General features: G+C 37.1%; 1 protein-coding gene across 1 annotated transcript in view; it reads right to left on the bottom strand.

Annotated features, from left to right (window-relative positions):
* LOC134678116 (uncharacterized) overlaps nucleotides 1–5,058 on the bottom strand; it is a 32,491-nt gene extending 27,433 nt beyond the window's left edge. The window contains exons 1-4 of the mRNA XM_063536566.1: nucleotides 5,026–5,058; nucleotides 3,495–3,623; nucleotides 1,769–1,908; nucleotides 879–1,059 (exon numbers count right to left, since the gene is read on the bottom strand). Coding sequence (XP_063392636.1) covers nucleotides 879–1,059; nucleotides 1,769–1,908; nucleotides 3,495–3,623; nucleotides 5,026–5,058 — 483 coding nt within the window. The remainder of the gene's footprint in view (nucleotides 1–878; nucleotides 1,060–1,768; nucleotides 1,909–3,494; nucleotides 3,624–5,025) is intronic.
* Between the last annotated feature and the right edge of the window lie 16,546 nt (nucleotides 5,059–21,604).

Here is a 21,604-nt window from a genome sequence, read left to right as displayed (position 1 = left end):
TCAGAGCAAAAAAAGGTCAACCACGACGTTGCATGAACAAGAGATTTCCTTTAGCAGGATTGGTCCTTAGGACCCAAGGATGGATTTAAGAAGTGGAGCCACCCAGATTTTTGATGCAGGTGGGGGGTGGGGGGGGGGGGTTTAAGCGTCTGCGACGTTTGAGGTTAATAATTATTTAAGTTTAGGTTCTAAGTCAAGTTTAGTATCATTTTCAACTTAATTAAAGATGTAGACATAGATTTCATCGAAATCGGTTCAGCGTTTATTGATTTCCCATACAATCCTACACCTTACTTACCTTTCATTTTTAAGGTTTTTTTTTGGAATAAAAACTATCCTATGTTCTTCCCTGGGACTCAAACGATCTCTATACCAAATTTTATCTAAATCGGTTCAGCGGTTATTGAATCCCCATACAAATTTCCTCCTCCCTTTTCACACCCTTAAGGGATGATAATTGAGATTAAAAGTATGCTATATTATTCCCTGGGACTCAAACTCTGTACCAAATTTTAACTAAATTGGTTCAGCAGTTTAAGCGTGAAGAGGAATTAAAAAAAAAGTATTTTTTTCATATTTTATGTGTTTTTACTTCGGAATGGTGTCATTATGATATCAGAAATGAATTCAGCACCCCCGATTTATACGGAAACGATACCAAACTTGACCTAGTAGCTTAAATGATACAGATATCAAGATCAAGTTTTACAATTTGAAATTTTACATCAAAAATCTCGGTGGCTCCACTTCTTGAATCCGTCCCTGGGTCCTAAGGACCAATCCTGCCAAAGGAAAACTCTTGTTCATGCAACGCCGTATATTAGCTCCAGCGCCATCCTCTATTAGTCTAATCTTAAAATGTTATAAAAAATACTCACGGTATCAACTTTTTTGACGGGTTTGCCACAAGAACATCTTTTAGACTTTTCCTCTGGAACTTTGATGATGGGATTAGAGAGGTACATTAGCATTTGAGGGTCTCTGGGCAGGTTTACCACGAGCCCAAAGGAACTGCTGAAGTTCATCTTGGTAGGACTACCCCACTGACAAGGCATGAGGCTTGAATTTTTCGACACAGGTACATTAAGAGGCGATATAACAGAGCGGGTAGGAATATCACTTTCGTAACTAGTCCTTTTACATAGACTTTCTATACTTCCTTCAAGCTCAAATTCTTCTTCTTGAGTTTTAATAAAACTGTAAGAAAACAACTATTAATAATACCTAGAAGAATATTTGTCCACAACCACATAAACGTGCTACGTAGCATTAAAACTTCATTTCGGCTTAAACCGTGATGCTTATTTCAAAAGCGAAATGTAGTAGGAATTACCTACTACATTTCGCTTTTGAAATAAGCATCACTCTCAATTCTCCTTGAATCTTAAGTAATTATATTACTTTGAAATGCAATAAATGCTACCATTAGGTACTAATATGTAATTAGTACCTAATGGTAGCATTTATTGCATTTCAAAGTAATTTCTTGCTCGTCCTCTGACCCGCATCAATTTTGATCATCTATTATGTATTATGTTTAATCAGACTCGCGTGACTTTCAGCGCTCTGCCTGCTGACTTTGCCGTGAACTCATTAAAGTACCAAGATCACCGCGTGTCCTGCTTTTATAGAGTCGCTTTCTTATTGTCAACATCAGCTTTGGGTATTCAAGCTAAGCCTATGTAATTATCCAAAAAGACCAACGACAGTGATAGGCAGGCAAGTGAAAAGAACAAAGTGTAAAATCAACAATTAGTTAGGTAGTTACTTGTATAAGCTGTCGGCTCTACGGTGGCCGAGCTGCTGCCAGGCCAAGAGGGCGCAACAAAGGTTGCGCGCGTCTGGAGACACCAGAGCCTTCGCATCGTGCACCTCGTCCAACCGCTGTTCTGTTTCTCGCAACGCTCCCTGTCCAGTCAATTATATTGGTTTAGATTATTGTGTTCACAGACCACAATTTACTGGCTTAAATACTATTAACAGCATTTTGATTAATAATCAATAAACACTTTGATATACTAAGACGGGAGTTGTAATGTAAAGTTATAAAATACTACAAAGAGTTTTGATTTCAGGTTGTATTTTGCCACACAATGTCCAATTCATGTAATTAAATTTGAGTTAGGCAACGAGGCATATATTACAAATACGTTAGACTAATTAAAATACTTATATATACCTACTTATAAATTTCATAAACTAAAACACTATGGCGACATAACGACGTGTGGCTCTGTCGGATCCATTAAAATAGATCAGGCGCTAGTGGGTTAAAAGCTGCTAATTAATTTAAAATCAAATCAATAAAAACTTATATAATCATACTTAGCCTGTGGTATTTTTATAAACCTATAAAATTTCAAGATTAAAATGTTTCGACTTAGTAACTAAAATACATACTGTCAGCTTTAGACCACCTTTTAAATCTGGGCATTAACTTATCTGCTTTGCCTGAAAGTTGACTTGAGTAGAGAATACCATTGAGCGAGCGCCTTTGTATTGTACGATGAGTTCTCTTCTGTGCAGGAACGATTAAATAAGTAAAGGTGAAGAGGCAAGCGCCTTGAATTCCTGACGTCTCTGCCGCGGTCTGCTCTGGTTGCGGAAAGCTTTTACCAGGAGCAAGCGGCAGGCGCCACTAAGCAACTTGTCTTGAAGAGCAGTCTTTGTTACAGGTAAATTTTGTGAACATTTTTATAACCTTTTAACTAATAGGTATAATTATATCATCATTAGATATTATGATGATCATCAGAATGTTGGATGGGTGCGTGTTGGCTTCGGCTCCAAGCACGCGTTTGAATGTCCAAAACACCAAGTGTTCCGTAATGGCAAAAGACATATAACTTATTTATGTGAGCCACGATACAAAGGTTTTTTAATAACGGTACAAGAAAAATAAACGCGATCAATCCGCTTGAGTGTAATTGCTGTCATAAATAGAATTAATACGCTTCAGACACTACCAGCTAATGGCGCCGGCAGTCTCGACAGGAAAGAAGAAAGTGGAACTTGTTTCTTATAATAAACGATCAAAATCCGCAAAAGTACCTAAAAGCCTGGTTGTAAATGAACAATACTTAAATAATTACAGCTTCTACAGAAGTTTCAAATCAATGTTTTCTGACCAGGCATGATACAACTTGTTAGTGAATGTTATGAGTAGGTAATATATTTAATATAAGTTTTAAGGATATTGCTACATCTAAAAGCTTTTCTAGCAAAAACGAGCGGTGATCATACTCATTTCAATAAAACAGTTTAAACGAATTATATTGAAAAGAGAAGGTACGTGTAAGGATAGTTTGATATACATAGGTACTTAAATGTGTACATAGTACTAATGAAAGAACTATCATATTGTCGATAACATCAATAAATTGTAGTTTTGTTCCCTCCCTACCAAGCTGCACCCAAAATTCCGGGCCCTAAATACGTATAATCGTAGTACAGAATAATATAATATAATTAATGAAAAAAACTGAAACTTATACCTTCAAGTCAATTCCAGGATAATTTTTTTGTGCTTTGGATATATTCCATTTGATAAGTGTTTTCAACGATGGCGTTCTTCTGTTTACTCTTTGTATATCCTTTTTCTTGCTATCTAGACCAACATATCTCTGGAAAAAAAGGCACGGCAACATAAATATTATGTATTACGTGAACGGAGGCACTGTGTGTGCCATAAAATCTAGTGAGGACGCGGTTAGTTAACCAAACTGTTAATATAATTAATAATGTTAATCGCAATAAATAATAATGATTTATTATCTATAACTTTGACCGAGCAATTCATGTTTATTTATTTATTTATATGTATATATTTAATTTATACATTTCGGGAATCTCGGAAACGGGTCTAACGATTTTGATGAAATTTGCTACATAGGGGTTTTCGAGGGTGATAAATCGATCTAGTTAGGTGTTATCTCTGAGAAAACGTGCATTTTTGAGTTTTTATATGTTTTCCGAGCAAAGCTCGGTCTCCCAGATATTATCATTTAAATACTACATAATATAAAGAACAACATCTTGAGATTCGCGGCAGTACCTAAATAAACCAATAAAAATTGTGATTCTGTGATATTATTTCAATAACAAAATCTTAACTAACCTTACGTTATTTTAAGCTGCTTCCAAATCAAAAACATCCTACTAGGGGCTCAAATGTTATAGTTGAATCATCGAGAGCGTGGAATTGCATATGTAGTAGTATTGTTTGTTTACAGGCATTCTATATTTGAATTTTCTATTTTCTTGTACTATCAGCATACAAAGAGGTTGTTATATATATATCGAAGAACTAAAAACAAAAATAATGTCAGTGTGAAATTGTCAATATTATTTACGTTGTGCGTATATTTTTAACTCTGATTTGATTGTATTCTCAATTAATTATTGTGTCCGCCCGTACGACTACGAATAATAAAAAACAGAGGACTACTACTTATTCCACTTCTTGGGTATGTCATTTTATTAAGTTAAGAGAAAATTATTCTCCTTTTGTTGCAAACGGTACAACCACTACAAATGCAATTCCATCTTCTCGATAATTCAACTTATAAAACATTTGAGCATAGTACAAAATGTTTGACGAATGTATCATGCAAGCGTGCAAAAGTACCTACGTAAATGAAACCTCGACAAAAGTTAAAATAATAGTAGCGCTGATAATGTCACACTCACATCCATAATAAACGGCGCGATTCGAGAAATGAATTAGTGATTCACTAGATATAAAATAGTAAAGATATGTGACGTTCCACCCACGGCAAAAGGTACCATTGCCCCGGCTGAATAGTGGAGCGGCGTTAATAATAGCGTAAGCGCCAGCCGCCATAAGGTACCTTTTGCCGTAGAACGTCACATGTCTTTACTATTTCATATCTAGTTAATCTCTAATTTATTTCCCGAATCGCGCCGAACGTATGTTACGTGCGTTGTTACGTTCTCGTCTTGCGGTGCACTACAATTGACCGAGTGAACTGGTTTCTAAAACAAAACCGCAAAGGGCTCACTCACCGGCACTTTTTCTGCATTGTGCATACTGTCCATTTGGTACTTATATATTTGCTGACGTCTTTTCACATTGGATTCACGGATATATGTTTTTTTAATTATGCGCTTGCTATTTCTAGAAGGGCATTACTAATAGCACAGTAATTTGCCCCGCATACATTCATACGTAATGATTTTTTTATCTAATGACACACGTTCCTTACGTTTTCTTTTATACAAATTTATTCGCTCGAGACTATAACTTTTAGGATACCATGATGATGATGAGTGACGTTTGTTGATGTATTACAAAAGAAAAATTAACAACCGCCACGGTTCAAATTTGTTCTTACCAGCCTTCGTTTTGCTATAAGAAGTTTGTAGAAGATTAACATTATAATATAGTTGGTCAAACCAATTTATCAGTCAGTAAGAACCGGAAAACTATAGGTACTCATCCTTTTCTTTTGGGTGCTAGTACTAGTAAGGATATTATGATTCTCTCTGTCTATGATTGAAATGAGACAGTCCTTTGACACACTATATTTTCAAACTGGAAAGTACGATAGATGTCAATTCAATATTCAATACAATTTTGCACGCGAATTTATGCAAATGACATCTATTATAGTCCCTTCCATCCGACGTGTCGGAAGCCGGTGTTGCTCGAAGCCTTCCAGATTGGAAATGATTATATTATCTATGGTTGATCTATGGTTCCCTCATTTCCACAGAGCAACAACCTCTTTAGTGTGACAGACTATAGGTTTGCTATAGGTGCAGCAAAGAATATAATACTCACTAGGAGAAGAACGATAACTCCATACAAAAAAATGTCCCCTTCAAAAGTTCGTTTATACTACTAGCGCTCGGTAGGATACCATTGTAATTAGAATTGACAACCCGTTTAGCCTAGCGCCCCTAGCGGGTATTGGCAGTAATCCAGTTCAGGAAGCTAATGGTCCTGGGTTCGAATCCCGGAGAGGGAATTTCTTTTTGTATTATTTTATTTTTTGTTGGGGTCAGGTTTTTAAGAGCCCATCAACGTGCACACTAGCGCCACTGCTGAATACATTAAACTAATTTTTATGTTACTGGATTCGTCAACCTACCCGTTCAAAACTAAAGCGGCCGTTTTTGTTTTGAGCTCATAGATTGACGAATCCAGCAACATAAAAACTAGTTTGATGTATTCAAAAGGTACTTAAATACACAATACAGTCAGTAGCGGCCACTTTTTAAATACCTGTAAAATTTAAATTTAACTTAAATAATCACGATTATTTATTTTAGCAGTGGTGCTGGTGTGCACTTCGTTGGGCTCTTAAATTAGCATATCACAAATAAATAAAGAAATACGTTATAAGATAATGATTAGGTGCTATATTTAAAAAGTCGTCAAATATAAAAGGTTGCAAAAAGTTACGTATTATTAAGATATAAATATTTTCATGCCTATTAGGATTATAGTGTATATATGTTAGGAGCAATACATATGAATACATACATTGATATGGCAAATGGTTACAAGTTGTTATTACATCTATCTATCTATCTTCAGAGCTTCTGAGAGCGGGTGGAACACCGGTACTTAAAGTCCTCCAGAAGCTCTTTAATTCCGTCTTGTGCGAGGGCAAAACGCCTGAAACATGGAATAGAGGCGAGGTGGTGCTGTTTTTCAAAAAAGGTGATAACAGCCTATTGAAGAACTACAGACCCATCACGCTTCTGAGCCATGTCTATAAGCTGTTTTCAAGGGTCATCACGAACCGTCTCGAACACAGACTTGATGACTTCCAGCCTCCCGAACAAGCCGGGTTTCGAAAAGGCTATAGTACCATAGACCACATCCATACGCTGCGGCAAGTTATACAGAAGACCGAAGAGTATAACTTACCATTATGCTTAGCGTTTGTGGACTATGAGAAAGCCTTCGATTCGGTGGAAACATGGGCGGTGCTTGAGTCTCTTCAGCGATGCCATATTGACTATCGGTACATCGAAGTGTTGAAGTATTTGTATAGTAACGCCACCATGTCGGTCCGAGTACAGGAGCAGAGCACGAAGGCGATTCCATTGCAAAGAGGCGTAAGGCAGGGAGACGTTATCTCTCCGAAACTGTTTACTGCCGTAATGGAAGACACCTTCAAGCTCCTGGAATGGCAAGGACTTGGCATCAACATCAACGGCGAATACATCACTCACCTTCGGTTTGCCGACGATATCGTAGTCATGGCAAAGTCGATGGAGGAACTCAGCATGATGCTCGATGACCTCAACCGAGTTTCACAACGGGTGGGCTTGAAAATGAACATGGACAAGACGAAACTTATGTCAAATGCCAATGTTGTGCCCATCCCAGTCTCTGTTGGGAACTCGGTACTCGAAGTTGTTGACTCGTACATCTACCTAGGACAAGTAGTCCAATTAGGTAGGTCCAACTTCGAGAAGGAGGTCAACCGCCGAATCCAACTCGGTTGGGCAGCGTTCGGGAAACTACGTAATGTCTTTTCGTCCGACATACCTCAGTGCCTCAAGACGAAAGTCTTTAATCAATGTGTGTTACCAGCGATGACTTACGGCTCCGAAACGTGGTCTTTCACTATCGGCCTCATCTCAAAATTCAAAGTCGCTCAACGAGCTATGGAGAGGGCTATGCTCGGAGTTTCTCTGCGTGATCGAATCAGAAATGAGGAGATCCGTAGACGAACTAAAGTCACCGACATAGCTCACCGGATTAGCAAGCTGAAGTGGCAATGGGCAGGCCACATTGCGCGCAGAGAAGATGGCCGATGGGGTCGAAAAGTGCTCGAGTGGAGACCACGGACTAGCAAACGCAGCGTAGGACGTCCACCCACAAGATGGACGGACGACCTTGTTAAAGCCGCCGGAAGACGCTGGATGCGGGTGGCTTCCAACCGGTACGAATGGAGGTCCAAGGGGGAGGCCTATGTTCAGCAGTGGACGTCTTATGGCTGAGATGATGATGATGATGATGATTACATCTATCCGGTTATCGGACATTTCTGCTCCACAACTCCACGCAGCGTTCTCGGTCACCGGAAAACTAGTCTGTATATGCAGCAGATACGTGCCCTTTGAGCTTTTTCCAAGAAATCATATGACGGGCCAGGATTATATTATTATCTCACGCTCAAGCCATGACTTTCTAAAACAAAATGGTCACAAATTAAACAATATAATCTAACTTCCTAATTACTAACGTCGCTAATTCCTAAGGTCTAAATTTACCAGCTTACTCGTAAACAATGAGAGGTTTTACATCTATGATGAATTTAGATTATAATTTCGGACGCGATATAGCGTCCGTGGGACTTACGGGGATAGTAAGATTAAATTATTATATTTGAATTTGGTAATTAGTACGCTCATTTTTATTTAAAGATTGATATATTTGTTACCTTGAAATTATCGCTGTTTCTGGTTTACTACAACGGTTTCCACACACACATTAGGGCTTTTCATAATCCGGATAAGAATTGTTGATGAAGTCGCCATTGCCGGATACATAATGCAGCAAGGAAGGAAGAGCGACAACGGTTTAAATTTAACTAAGTCTGTGCGAAGACGCATTTAGATATGTTGCTCGTACTTATGAATAGTTTTTATTTTTAAATTAATAGGTAAATAAATATATTTCAAGTGAATAAATCGTTTTATATGAAAATTTATATTTTTGGCGTTAAATGACTTAAATGACAGCATTGACATTACAGACTTTTGTCTTGTCTATGTTCTTACCGGCCAGACTCAAATCAAGGCCTATCAAAGAGGCCTATTAACAAAGATTTTTTTTTAACTTTTATCAAGGAGGGTAGAGGCACGTCTACCCTTCATAGATTTTATGAACATAGACAAAGACAAACTGCAATAGATAATAATTTACATATTTCAAAAAATAAATATTAATTTACATATGACTTTGACTACTTCATAAAATACAAATCAAAATATATTTGATCAAATAATTGGATTTGTTCCTAGAAATCGTATAGACAAAGCCAGTTCTAGCAATGTTGCTGTAGTAAAATATTTTTATGGTAATTACTGGCAATACAGCTCTAGAAACGGAGCACACATGTACAATTATGAAGGGTCACGTCATTCCAAGGAAGTCAATAGGCCTTGAGGTGCAGTCAAAGAGAATATAACCACTGTGCAGTATTATATTCTGTGGGTGCAAGTCGCAGTTCATTTGCAGTTCATCTTTCAATTTATTTGATGGATATGTCATAAGTACAGATATATTATAAACTATTTCATAATAATAATTATTACTTCATATCACTCAGCGCCGGCAGATTGAACATTACACTATTGGACCTACTATTTTGCTTTGATTAGAAAAACACAAATTTAGTTAGGTTTGTATGGAAAAAATACATTTAGTGTAAATAAATCCTTATTTATTATCTTATCACCATGGACCTAGAATATTATACCTCAAATATATCACTACACCTTGCTTATCACTACACCTTTTAAATAAAAAAACAAAGTCCCCCACCGCGTCTGTCTGTTGGTTCGTTCGTAATAAACTCAAAAATTACGAAACGGATTTTCATGCGGTTTTCACCTATTGATAGAGAGATTCTTGAGTAATGTTTAGGAGTATATTTTGCTAAGATTTACGCGTGCGAAGCTGGGTCGAGTCGCTAGTTATATGTATATATAGATACTCATTTTTCTGTTTGACTATCAACATTTTTCATAACTTATATAAAATTGCAAGGTAAGTACATGATGAGATGGTATCGTCTTGGGTCGTCCCATTCGTTTTTCGTCGAGTTCTTAAATTAGTCCTAATCTGCTTTTGTCACTCATTCTACATTCGTCACAATCGTCGGTGGCTTTCAATGTAGAATGAGTGACGAAAGCAGAATAGGACTAATTTAAGAACTTGACGAAAAACGAATGGGACGACCCAAGACGATACGATGAGATTTAAAAATTTTCAAGCGCGTGTAAGGAACATAATTATGTGGATATCAATTCAATTATAACATCTATTTCATCTAATGCATCGTTAATTGAGTTAAGTACCTAATCAATAAATTAATCTGTGTTTTCCTTATTAGGCTTTTTTCTTATGTATTTCTTGTTTATATATATTTATTAATACCTACATATCATACAATAAATATTATCAGATATATAACTAATATTTTATTTATGTGAAACAGATTCCGTCGCAACCGTGCCGCGTATTGTCTCAGCATAAAATATCATCACGCGTTGAAATCCAGCTCTGTTACCAGTCGTAAAACTTAGAGTAAGTACCTACCTACCTGCCTAATATTGTTATTAAGTACCTACCCACTTTAGCTATCTATAGGTACGAACTTTAGAGGAGACTTATAAGTAGCTATACGCGTACGATTGTGAGGGACAAAACATACACACTACCTACTGTTCTTAGGTTCTCAAGTTCTCAATTATTTAGAATTCAAATTCATCGCTTGTAAATCCATCATATTTCACCAGCTAAAATAAAGAATCTATGTAGAGAATATAAAGCAACTTTGATACTGATTTCAAAAAACAATTAGAACCCTTCTGAACTTGTATGGCGAAAGACATTTTTAGCAGAGTAAATCATTTCGAAGAAGGACATTCTCAAATTCTCGAGATCTTTTTCTATGTAAGTATTCTCCCCGATTTCTTTAAGAGGTGCTTCTTGGTTCCCAGCTGAGCCCCTTCTCAGATTTGAGAACTTTAGGTAAATAAGTACTTACTCGTGTCTCAGTCGCGCTGACGGGGACGACTGTGATAAGGACAACTGCAGTTTAGCCGAAAATTCCTGCGTTAAAATCTCAGACATCAAGATTTTTTCTCGAGATTTTTTTCCTCCGAAACTTAATCAATCGTAACGAAATTTTGGGAACCAAAATGAAAAAGAAATTATCTGTGTCTAAGCGATTTGATTTTCGCGTTATTGTTGCCGATTTTGACGTTTGTTTACGGCTCATTTATTTGGCCTCTTTAGCTCTGTTTGAAGTAACTTAGTTCTTATAAAAAAAAGAATATAAAAAAGCAAAAACTATAGTTACTGATACTGGTAATATTGAACTCATATATAGATGGTCAAGCAAATCTTGTCAGTAGAAAAAGGCGCGAAATTCAAATTTTCTATGAGACGATATGCCTTCGCGCCTACATTTTTCAAATTGGCCGCCTTTTTCTACTGACAAGATCTGCTTGACAAAGTATAAAAAAATATTTATCTAAGGGCCAAAATGTTATATGGAAAAATTACCACTAATGTTTCCTATTAAGACGGTTGGACCGATTTGAATAATTACTCTTTACTTATTTGAAATAAATAAGAAGAAAAAAAGGTAAATAATAATGATATAAAATTATTTTATTGTTTCTGGTATCTTAGACTGGGTATTCGTTTTCAAAAAGCTCCATTTTGGTGAAGTGGAACTGATAAAGATCATATATAATATGATGGCATTTTAAACTCTTGATAAAAGTCGATTCTCGTTTCACGAGTATTAAATGGTAGTTACGAGTACATATGTAGTATACCAATGGTTTGCGATACACAGAGCCGACACTTTTAACATATACCATTTAAATGTTAGCATTGTAAATTAACTAGAGCTATGTGAAAGTGCGAGCAGTCAGAAGCAACATCCTCAATGATCCCAAGATAAAAAGCAAAAGAGAAGGGTCGATACACCCCGGCCGCCGGCGGCACGGGCGCCGGCGCCGCCGGCCGGTTCCCACCGCTAACGGTCCGAGCCTTCCAAGTATAGCCAGCATTAGCTCCGATGTGGTTACTATTTTTAGCCAGAGCTCCGCGTCAACAGTTGCGCGGCGGCACAGCGACGCGCGCGCTGCGTCTCGTCCTCCTAATCCAACTAGGTACGTCGGATCCCATCATCTGGGCCCTATTTCACCAACGTGACATATGTCGCATTTGTCGACATCACTGTTACTGACGTCACAGGCCTCCATAGGCTACGGTAACCGCTTACCTTCAGACGGGCGGTGTGGTTGTTTGCCACCAACATGTTAATTTAAAAAAAACTCCACTATATCGCCAGTAAATAAGTACTTATTTTGCGAAGCTAATGACAATTGTCACAAGAAATACGACAATTGTCACGAAATTCCGACACAGCACAGAGAACTCATTTGCTGTCAAGAATTACCGAAAGTTCTTTGAAATCTTGTGACAATTGTCATCATTATCATCATGAACATCATAAGAGAAATAGCTGTTTTTTGCCGATATAATAAAGGTTTTTTAAATAATACAATGATGGTGACAAACAGGAATACGGCCGATGGTAAGCGATAACCGTAGCCCATGGATGCCTGTGACGTCAGCAACAATGAGACTTGTCGAATTGTCGCACCTGTCGTTGGTTGGTGAAATAGACATGTTTTACCTGGTAGACATGTTTTACCACACAAATTCTTCATAAAAAATTGTACAGCACTGGCCAATAGCCTCCGCGAATGAGGCGCGGATTTTTGGCATATTTAATTTAGCACCGAGACGTATACTGAAGTCATAAACTATGAGTATACAAAGATTAAAAGTATTGTGATACTGCAAGGATGGACAGCCCAGTGGGGAGTTGAAACACCACATACTTTACATTTTTATTTGTAAACCTTATTACAGCTTATTACAGAGCCCAGGACTATTTGACAGACAAACATGCATGGCCCAAACCAGAAATATTAACAAAATCGATTAGCATTTAAATTCCTTCTGTAAATATTTTGTCATAGGTAATCTTGATTTGTTGTAACACGTCGAAATGGCTTGCTATGTCCATCAATCTTCCCAACACGCCCCGTCCGCTTCGGAGCCGATGTAGAAACCAGCTCGATAGGTGCTGGATGAACAGCAGTACATGCAGGAAGAAAAGATATAGACGCACCTCCCCCATGTAAGGAGAGACCGTAAACACTTACTTCTCGAATGCTACCGCAAAGTTGAAACCGCAGACGCAATTGGTAGAGTATAACAGCTGGCGCGAGATTAGTGCTGAACTGTCAAAATTCTCAAATAAAATACGCCCCAGCCATCGCAGCGCACAAGTTATGTAGTTAATAATGAGATCATAATACGTGGTTAGTTTTTACAACCTTACAATATAATAATATACTTGAAAAACATTTGCGTATTTAACATAGAAAAATAGGTTAATTAGCCAAAGATAACTTAACCCTAAGTAAGTCTCGTGAGTGAAAGTAAATATGTAACATAATCCATATTATGGAACCTTTTTGACATAAGTAGGCGTATGGAGAATTTCGTTGACAAAGAGCACTGTTGTATTTTCACCACACCCGCTCGGAAAAGCTCTCTTTATTCTGTGATACCTATCATTGTGTGCGAGATAGAACTACCAGTCTTTTTCGACTGTATTAAAGAGGGGCGTGTAGTCGCGGGTGTGATACTGGCGCGCCAATCATGTGCTAGTCCAGCGGTTCTCGAAAAATAATCACGAAATCCTTTAAACATCCTTTGTTCACTTATTAAATAAATAACAATTAATGATGGCACTATTTAGTTGATCAAGCAAATCTTGTCAGTAGAAAAAGACAGCAAATTTAAAAAATGTAGGCGCGAAGGGTTATCGTCCCATAGAAAATTAGAATTTCGCGCCTTGTTCTACTGACAAGATTTGCTTGACCATCTATTATAATACAAAGACAGAAAAATACCACAAGAATTAAAAATCAAAAAACATAATCCTCGAAAAATTCAGGGCCGGGCCAAGAGGTCTATGGGTCGGACGCTAAAGCTCCGGAAAGCAAGCACCAGAAGCATATTTGTGATTCCTTTTTACTTGCCCTGTTAGGCCAAGCGCACACTACGTATTTAATTTTTGCGACACGATTATAGAATCGCGCTGTTATATTGTTTTGTCGTATAGGAGTATGTGCACACTGATATAAACACATACATAGGTTGCATTTCAGCAACAAAAATATCGCATGACAAAAATCGTAGTGCGCGCTTGGCCTTAGTATGTAGGTATGTTTGTTTGTTAGTTAGTGTTGGTCGAATCTTGGACGTTAAATGTAACCCTCTCCCGATTTCCGATTAAGCTGAAATTTTGCATAAATAACATAGGTATGTTTAAATCGGATAACAATGCAATATTATGATCATATGGAGCTGATCTGATGGTGGAGACAGGAGATGTCCATAGGAACGCTGTGATAAAACCACGCAACCGAATTGTGGTAGGAGTTGTTAGAAATTGTCTTAATGAGTATTAGTTGGCTGTGGTTCCGCTTAATGTTACTCTTATGCAGTCGGACTAAAGATTAACAGATAAGATAAGTATAACAGACTAGCTGTTGCCCGCGACTTCGTCCGCGTGGAATCTTATCTTCAACATTTTACATCTTTAGTACCTATAATTTTCATATCCAAGCAATGTTGAAATTAAGTACTTTTCTTTTTTAGCAAGTTGTATGAACTTTCAAGTCAAGTGGATTTTGATGTTGGTTGCTGAAATTACTTTTCTTGTATTCTCATAATAGGTACCTATGCCCTTATACAAAGATTCAAGTTCCGCACTCACAAAATATCTGATCTCCATACAAACTTTCAACCCCTTTCTCACCACCTTGGGGGATGATTTTCAAAAATGTGTGAATTAGTTTTTGTAGAAAACCGCTGAAATTAGTTTTCTTTTATTTTAGTTTAAAACGTTTATACAAAGTTTCAAGTTCCTTGCTTAAAATAAAATTTGCACCCGAAGACGAACTTTCATCCCCTTTTTAACCCCTTAGGGGTTGAAATTCCAAAAACGTTGCAATTACTTTTTTTTGTAATCGGCTATTATGCCTTTCTAAGAAGTTTCAAAACCATTTGTAATGGATTCAAATTTTCAACCCCTTTTTAACCCTGTTAGGGGATGAATTTTACAAAACGCTGAAATTTTTTTTTCCTGTGTTTTAATACTATCCCCAAATACAAAGATTCAAGTCCCACACTCGAAAAAATGTTTGATATCCATACAAACTTTCAACCCCTTTTTCACCACCTTAGGGGTTGAATTTTCAAAAACGCTGAAATTAGTTTTCTTGTATTTTAATAATATATCTTTTAACGAAGTTTCAAATTCGTAGCTCAAAAGAAAACTTTAACCCCATACAAACTTTCATCCCCTTTTTAACCCTGTTAGGGGATGAATTTTACAAATTGCTGAAATCACTTTTATTGTCTTCTAATAATATCCCCAAATACAAAGATTAAAGTCCCGCGCTCAAAAAAAAATTTCATTTCCATACAAACTTTCAACCCCTTTTTCACCACCTTGGGGGATGAATTTTCTAATACGCTGAAATTAGTTTTCTTATATTTGAATTTGATACTTTTTTACAAAGTTTCAAGTTCCTAGCTTAAAATAAAATTTGCACCCGAAGACGAACTTTCATCCCCTTTTAACCCCCTTAGGGGTTTAATTTCCAAAAACGTTGCAACCACTTTTTTTTGTAATCGGCTATTATGCCTTTCTAAGAAGTTTCAAAGCATTTGTAATGGATTAAAATTTTCAACCCCTTTTCAACCCTGTTAGGGGATGAATTTTACAAAACGCTGAAATTACTTTTCATGTCTTCTAATAATATTCCTAAATACAAAGATTCAAGTCCACCACTCAAAAAATTTTTTGATATCCATACAAACTTTCAATCCCTTTTTCACCACCTTAGGGGATGAATTTTCAAAAACGATGAAATTAGTTTTCTTGTATTTTAATAATATATCTTTTTACGAAGTTTCAAATTCCTAGCTTAAAAGAAAACTTTCACCCCATACAAACTTTCATCCCCTTTTTAACCCCCTTAGGGGTTGAATTTCTCAAAATCGCTTCTTATCTCTTGTACACTTTATAAATGCAATCTGGTGTGCAAATTTCAACTTACTGGCTTTTGTAGTTTCGGCTCTGCGTTGATGAATCAGTCAGTCAGTCAGTCAGTCAGGACACTTGCATTTATATAATATAGATTGTATTATAGAAATAAAGTCACTTTTCATTACCTTGTTGTTATGTTGGGTAGTTTTCCTGTATTGTACAGTCAACGGTAAAAATATGGGTGTAGACAACTTACTCAAAAATATGTCCCATAGTTCTTATTTCACTGACATAAGAGTTATGGGACATATTTTTGAAATGATTTGTACACCCATATTTTTACCGTTGACTGTAGGTGGTGTAAGTTATGAAATCAATTTTGACAGGTATGAATTGACCCTTATATGTACGTCACTAAGGCTCTCAGTTAAATGGTCTTAACTTCGTAAATATTTATAAGGGTCAATTCATAACTGTCATAAAATGACTCCTCGACTATAGTTTAACTTCAAGTAAGTATGCACCTGAACAATAATAAAATGATTCATACTTAGTTATAGGGATCACGAGGTTCTCCGAGAACCTCGAGGTCCGTTTCCAGTTTACCGTACTTAACTATCAATGACAATATCATTAACGGCATACGTATTTAGCCGCTAGCCGTGTGTGGTGCTAGCTAAAACGTACCTTGAAAACCTACATTACATTTTTTTCCATCACCATCATATCAGATATACAGTATGTCGTCGGGTGACAAGCAAAACTCACTAAGTACTATCAAAAAATTAAAGTAACAATGCACTTTATTACACTTGTAACACGGTTTATTGTTCAATAATTTCAATGATGTTAGTTAGTGACTTTTGCTTGTCACCCGACGATGTATCAAAACGAAAGGCCAAGAAAGAGACCGATTAATGTTTAGGTCATACTGAGCAACTTTTACTATGGGAACAAACCCGAAAACGCGGAAAAAAAATTGGATAATTCATACATGTTGAAATTTCCTATGGGAGAGTAATTTTTTTTCGAGTTTTCAGGGTTGGTCCCATAGTAAAAGTTGCTCAGTATGACTTAAACATTAATGGGTCTCTTTCTTGGCCTTCCTTTCTGATACATAGGTACTGTATATTAAAAACCGGCCAAGTGCGAGTCAGGCACGTTTATTGTATGGGAGCCCCTCTTAAATATTTATTTGATTCTGTTTTTAGTATGTATTTGTCGTTATAGCGGCAACAAAATACATCATTTGTGAAAATTTTAACGGTCTAACTATCACGGTTCATGAGACAAACAGACGGACAGACGGACGGACAGAGGAGTCTTAGTAATAGGGTCCCGTTTATACCCTTCGGGTACGGAACCCTAACCTGCTAGACCAAAACCACAACTTTCTGACGTCGGGCTATAAAATAAGCTAGGTAGTAGTTTCTCTTCACTTCATTCACAGAATTAAGTATAGAATTTCATACGGACTGGTCACGCCAATTCAAATGTGTGTGTACTCGTATTACAAACATCTCGTGCGCACATATATAGTAACTACTATATACTACTAAAACAATTCCCTTACTATGGCGTGCTATATAGGATTTCCTTAATACGAGTATAGGGTGAGTGAATGCGCGATGGGAACAAAAGGATACTTTAGTACAGCTGCCACCAGCTTGGCACTAATAGCGGAAGCAGTTATAAAGTTGACCCAAAAATTTTTTATTAAGCTATGAGCTTCATCACATATATTCCTTGAGTAATTCTAAGCATTTCAAGCCTGGGAAGCAATAAGAAATGTGCGTCTACTCGGATTTGTAATGGATTCAAATTTTCAACCCCTTTTTAACCCTGTTAGGGGATGAATTTTACAAAACGCTGAAATTACTTTTCCTGTCTTTTAATAATATCCTCAAATACAAAGATTCAAGTCCCGCGTTCGAAAAATTTTTTGATATCCATACAAACTTTCAACCCCCTTTTCACCACCTTAGGGGATGAATTTTCAAAAACGCTGAAATTAGTTTACTTGTATTTTAATAATATATCGTTTTACGAAGTTTCAAATTCCTAGCTTAAAATAAAACTTGAACCCCATACAAACTTTCATCCCCTTTTTAACCCCCTTAGGGGTTGAATTTCTCAAAATCGCTTCTTATCTCTTATACACTTTATAAATGTAATCTAGAGTGCAAATTTCAACTTTCTATCTTTTGTAGTTTGGGCACCGCGTAGCAAAAATCTTCAACCAAAATTTTCACCTTTTTACGTTTTGCTTGTAAAATTACTATGAAACTGAAAAAATCAAATATCAGCAATGAATTCTACGTCTTTGGTTTATACGAAAATGATACCAAACTTGCCCTAGCAGCCACCAGGATCAGAATAGGTTTTTTTTAAAGATGACCCCACCCTCCCCGAATAGACGCACGCTTCTTTTTGCCTCCCAGGCTAGAAATGCTTAGAATTACTCAAATATCAGATGTGATGAAGCTCATAGCTTAATAAAAAATTTTTGTGTCATGTATGGCAGCGTTACATAACTGACTCCAGTATAAGATAAATAAACGCTAGCGTGAATGTTACTTACTTTCTATGCATCTCGCTCGTACTGGCATCTATATTAGTGCGAGCGACGTGTATAGAAAGTAAATTATGTAGACGCGTACGAGTATATGTCAGTGTTGACACCGTCAGTGACTCGTGGCACGAGTACCGCGGATACTTGTCAAAACCCTAGCGTAAATAATCCCTAGCGTTTTTTCTTAAACTATCGCGGTTTCGTTAACAACAGTCGTTTTAGAAGCTATCAAGCGGCATAATATCTTCTAATAGAAATGTTGATAATATTTCACAAAAAAACGAGTTTGCAAAACAATGGTATTTACCATTTAAATGAAATACGACATCTCCTAACACATTTATTCCAAAAATATTAAAATACTTGTTGAAGAGGTAGGTATTCCATTCTGGTCTTCATCAGCAGTTCTATTTCACCAAATAGCTCTGTTTAAATGCAAATGCTTGGTTTATAAATGAGAATACAAAAATCGGTCTAAGTAGGTAGACTTATAAGATTGGAGTTGTTCCCTCAATTCCTCATGGAACTCATCATCAGAACTTACTTACCAGCAAACTTAACGGAAAAGACAAGTCGAAATACATGCCAGACGCGAAATAAGTACGCGCCATTCAGGAGTTCCGTTTAGGTCTTCATCTATACACTGTACATTAGTTCCAGTTTCATCAAATGCCACTTTTTATTAGGTATGTGAATGCTTGATTTGTTGATAAAAATACAAAAGACGCTATTTATTTAATGTATGCCTATAAGATTTAAGGAGTTCTCGATTTCTCATGGATTCCATCATCAGTGGATTTTGACATAAATAGGATCTTTGACATATATGGGGGACCAATTAGTAAATATATAACTTATAACTATAAACAGTATAAATATTTAATCAAAAATAAAACGCAAATATAAGGTCGACGCGCATTAGTTGGCTAATAACTAATAAGCCTGCCGGTATCGGTTTATCCCAGACTTCCAAGAGCTCTATAAAAATATGTAGTTACCCTACCAGATCGTACTATTGTAGTTAAGATTCCAGCAATAAATTATGCGTATCTATGAGTACATACAATATTTATGAACTTAACTGGTATCTAACACAACAGGTTGAATTAATTATTGTTCCGAGGAAATAATGCGTACATATATTTATTTAGTTATACATAAGTACATTGCTAATACTCATTGTGAATGCTACTTAATTTGAATATCTCTATTGTCGCAAAATGATATTTTATTACATCACTACATGTACTCTCCCCTACTTTGGATTGAAATTGCAATATAAGATTTAAAGAAAAAACCTATCCTAACCAGATGAAATAAAGGTCCGAGCACACCGCTACTTAAAAAACGGTGACGTTAACGAATAGCAGTACGGATTCATTAGGAGGACATGGGTTAAAATCGAGACATTTGCGACGCGTCACTGCGATTCCGTAACGTCACCGATTTTTAAGCAGCGGTGTGCTAGGACCTTAATGATAGTATCTGTATACAGGGTGTAATCATTAAGTGTTTATAGGCGATTATTCTGTAAATATAAAAGATATCAAAAAAACTTTTATTTAATATTGAAAGTACGTTCAATGAGTAAAATCACATCAATGATTTTTTTGTCAATACTAAATCTTAGGACTTATCGAGAGGACCGATAAATGTTGTCATATATGTAAGGGACCATTACCTGTTCTGGCACTTTAAATTTTTTTCAACCCATAAATACACACAATATAACCCCATCAAGTCATCAGGAAGAAGGGCTTTTCGCCTGAAGATTTTTTCCCGTCTCTACGTATTTTCGGCGTCGACAAGTAATTAGCAATCTGGTTTCCAGCGATCACTTCATCAACGGTGTAACTAGCGGACAGGACAACGGAATAGGTGGATTTAGATTGCTAAATGACGGATAACGTAACTATAAGTGACGACTATGAGATGCGCAGCATAAGGAGCTGTCGCGCCTGAACCATCCTCTGGGTCACAGGGTTAGTAACACGAGTCGCAGGTGCAGTCAGAGGGACTACCGCGACGTGTTGCCTCTCTGTTGCACTTGTAAATTCGTACGTAAGCGTGAATGGGAGGGAACATGTCGATCGTGGTTTGCTGTAGGCCTACAGGATCGGTTCAGGTCGCAAATAGTTGAACAGGTGCGAGTGGGAAACGCAAGAGAGGGGCGGGATGCGCAGCAGCAGCAAAGCAGGATGGTAACAGAACGAATACGACGTCGTGTGTTCCTTCTCCTTCCTCAATTTTTCGGTAAGATCACCACCACACCACCACCACACCACCTCACCACCACCAGGATCTCACCAGTCCGGGTTCGAATGGTCCCTCACGTTTTATGTGCGCTTACTTGCGATTAATCACATAGTAGTAATTATATTAGGTAGTTAAAATATGACCTACTTTCAAAGGTAATGAAAAATTCCTCTTTAACCTCACCTGTTTTTATTAACCATACTAAGTCACGGACACCCAAGTAGCAAATATTATGTTAGTCAATTGATCACAGTTATCCATGTCACGAACAAATAAGCCTGCTTATTGGGGACAGTATTAAAATCCGTTATGAGAGGCAGTAAGAGTATGCTTGGAGCACTTGGTTTTTTCCAAACGCATTGATTAAACCTCACACACAAACATACCTATAAATGGTCGTCATGAGCAGTAGGTAGGTATGGTACTGCGCAACACTTGGCAGCGCGAAATGTACCCAAAAGCGTACACTTGAACTAACAAAATAAATTATGAAGGTCGCACGATAATGTGACATACGCTTACTTTTTTTATCATTCACGTCGCGAATCAATGAAACAGAAAGAATACGAAATACGCCTAAAAATGAATGTGTCACGGTCGGGATGACTTCCTTTATAAAACCGGAAAGTCTACACGACCATCGGAGCTTTCTGGCAAACATACTGTATAAAACGAATAACCTATATTTTGGCGACCTAGTACTATAAGTATGTACTTGGTAATGCCCCGCTTAAGAAACTGATGATCCCGGCCCCGGGATCGAATCCGGGCAAGGGCGGTTAACGGTTATGCCATGGTTAAGTATGCACGATAAACACAAAGTAGGTACCAACTTGTTGTAGTGAGTCATAAATATTCTGAAGTATTAAAGCGTTTAAGTGGCCGACTAAATATACACGGTGGATTTACAGAA

Source organism: Cydia fagiglandana, chromosome Z (genome assembly GCF_963556715.1).
Source record: "Cydia fagiglandana chromosome Z, ilCydFagi1.1, whole genome shotgun sequence".
Classification (NCBI taxonomy): domain Eukaryota; kingdom Metazoa; phylum Arthropoda; class Insecta; order Lepidoptera; family Tortricidae; genus Cydia; species Cydia fagiglandana.
The sequence above is the reverse complement of the archived record's forward strand: the minus strand, read 5'-3'. Positions and strand labels throughout refer to the sequence as shown.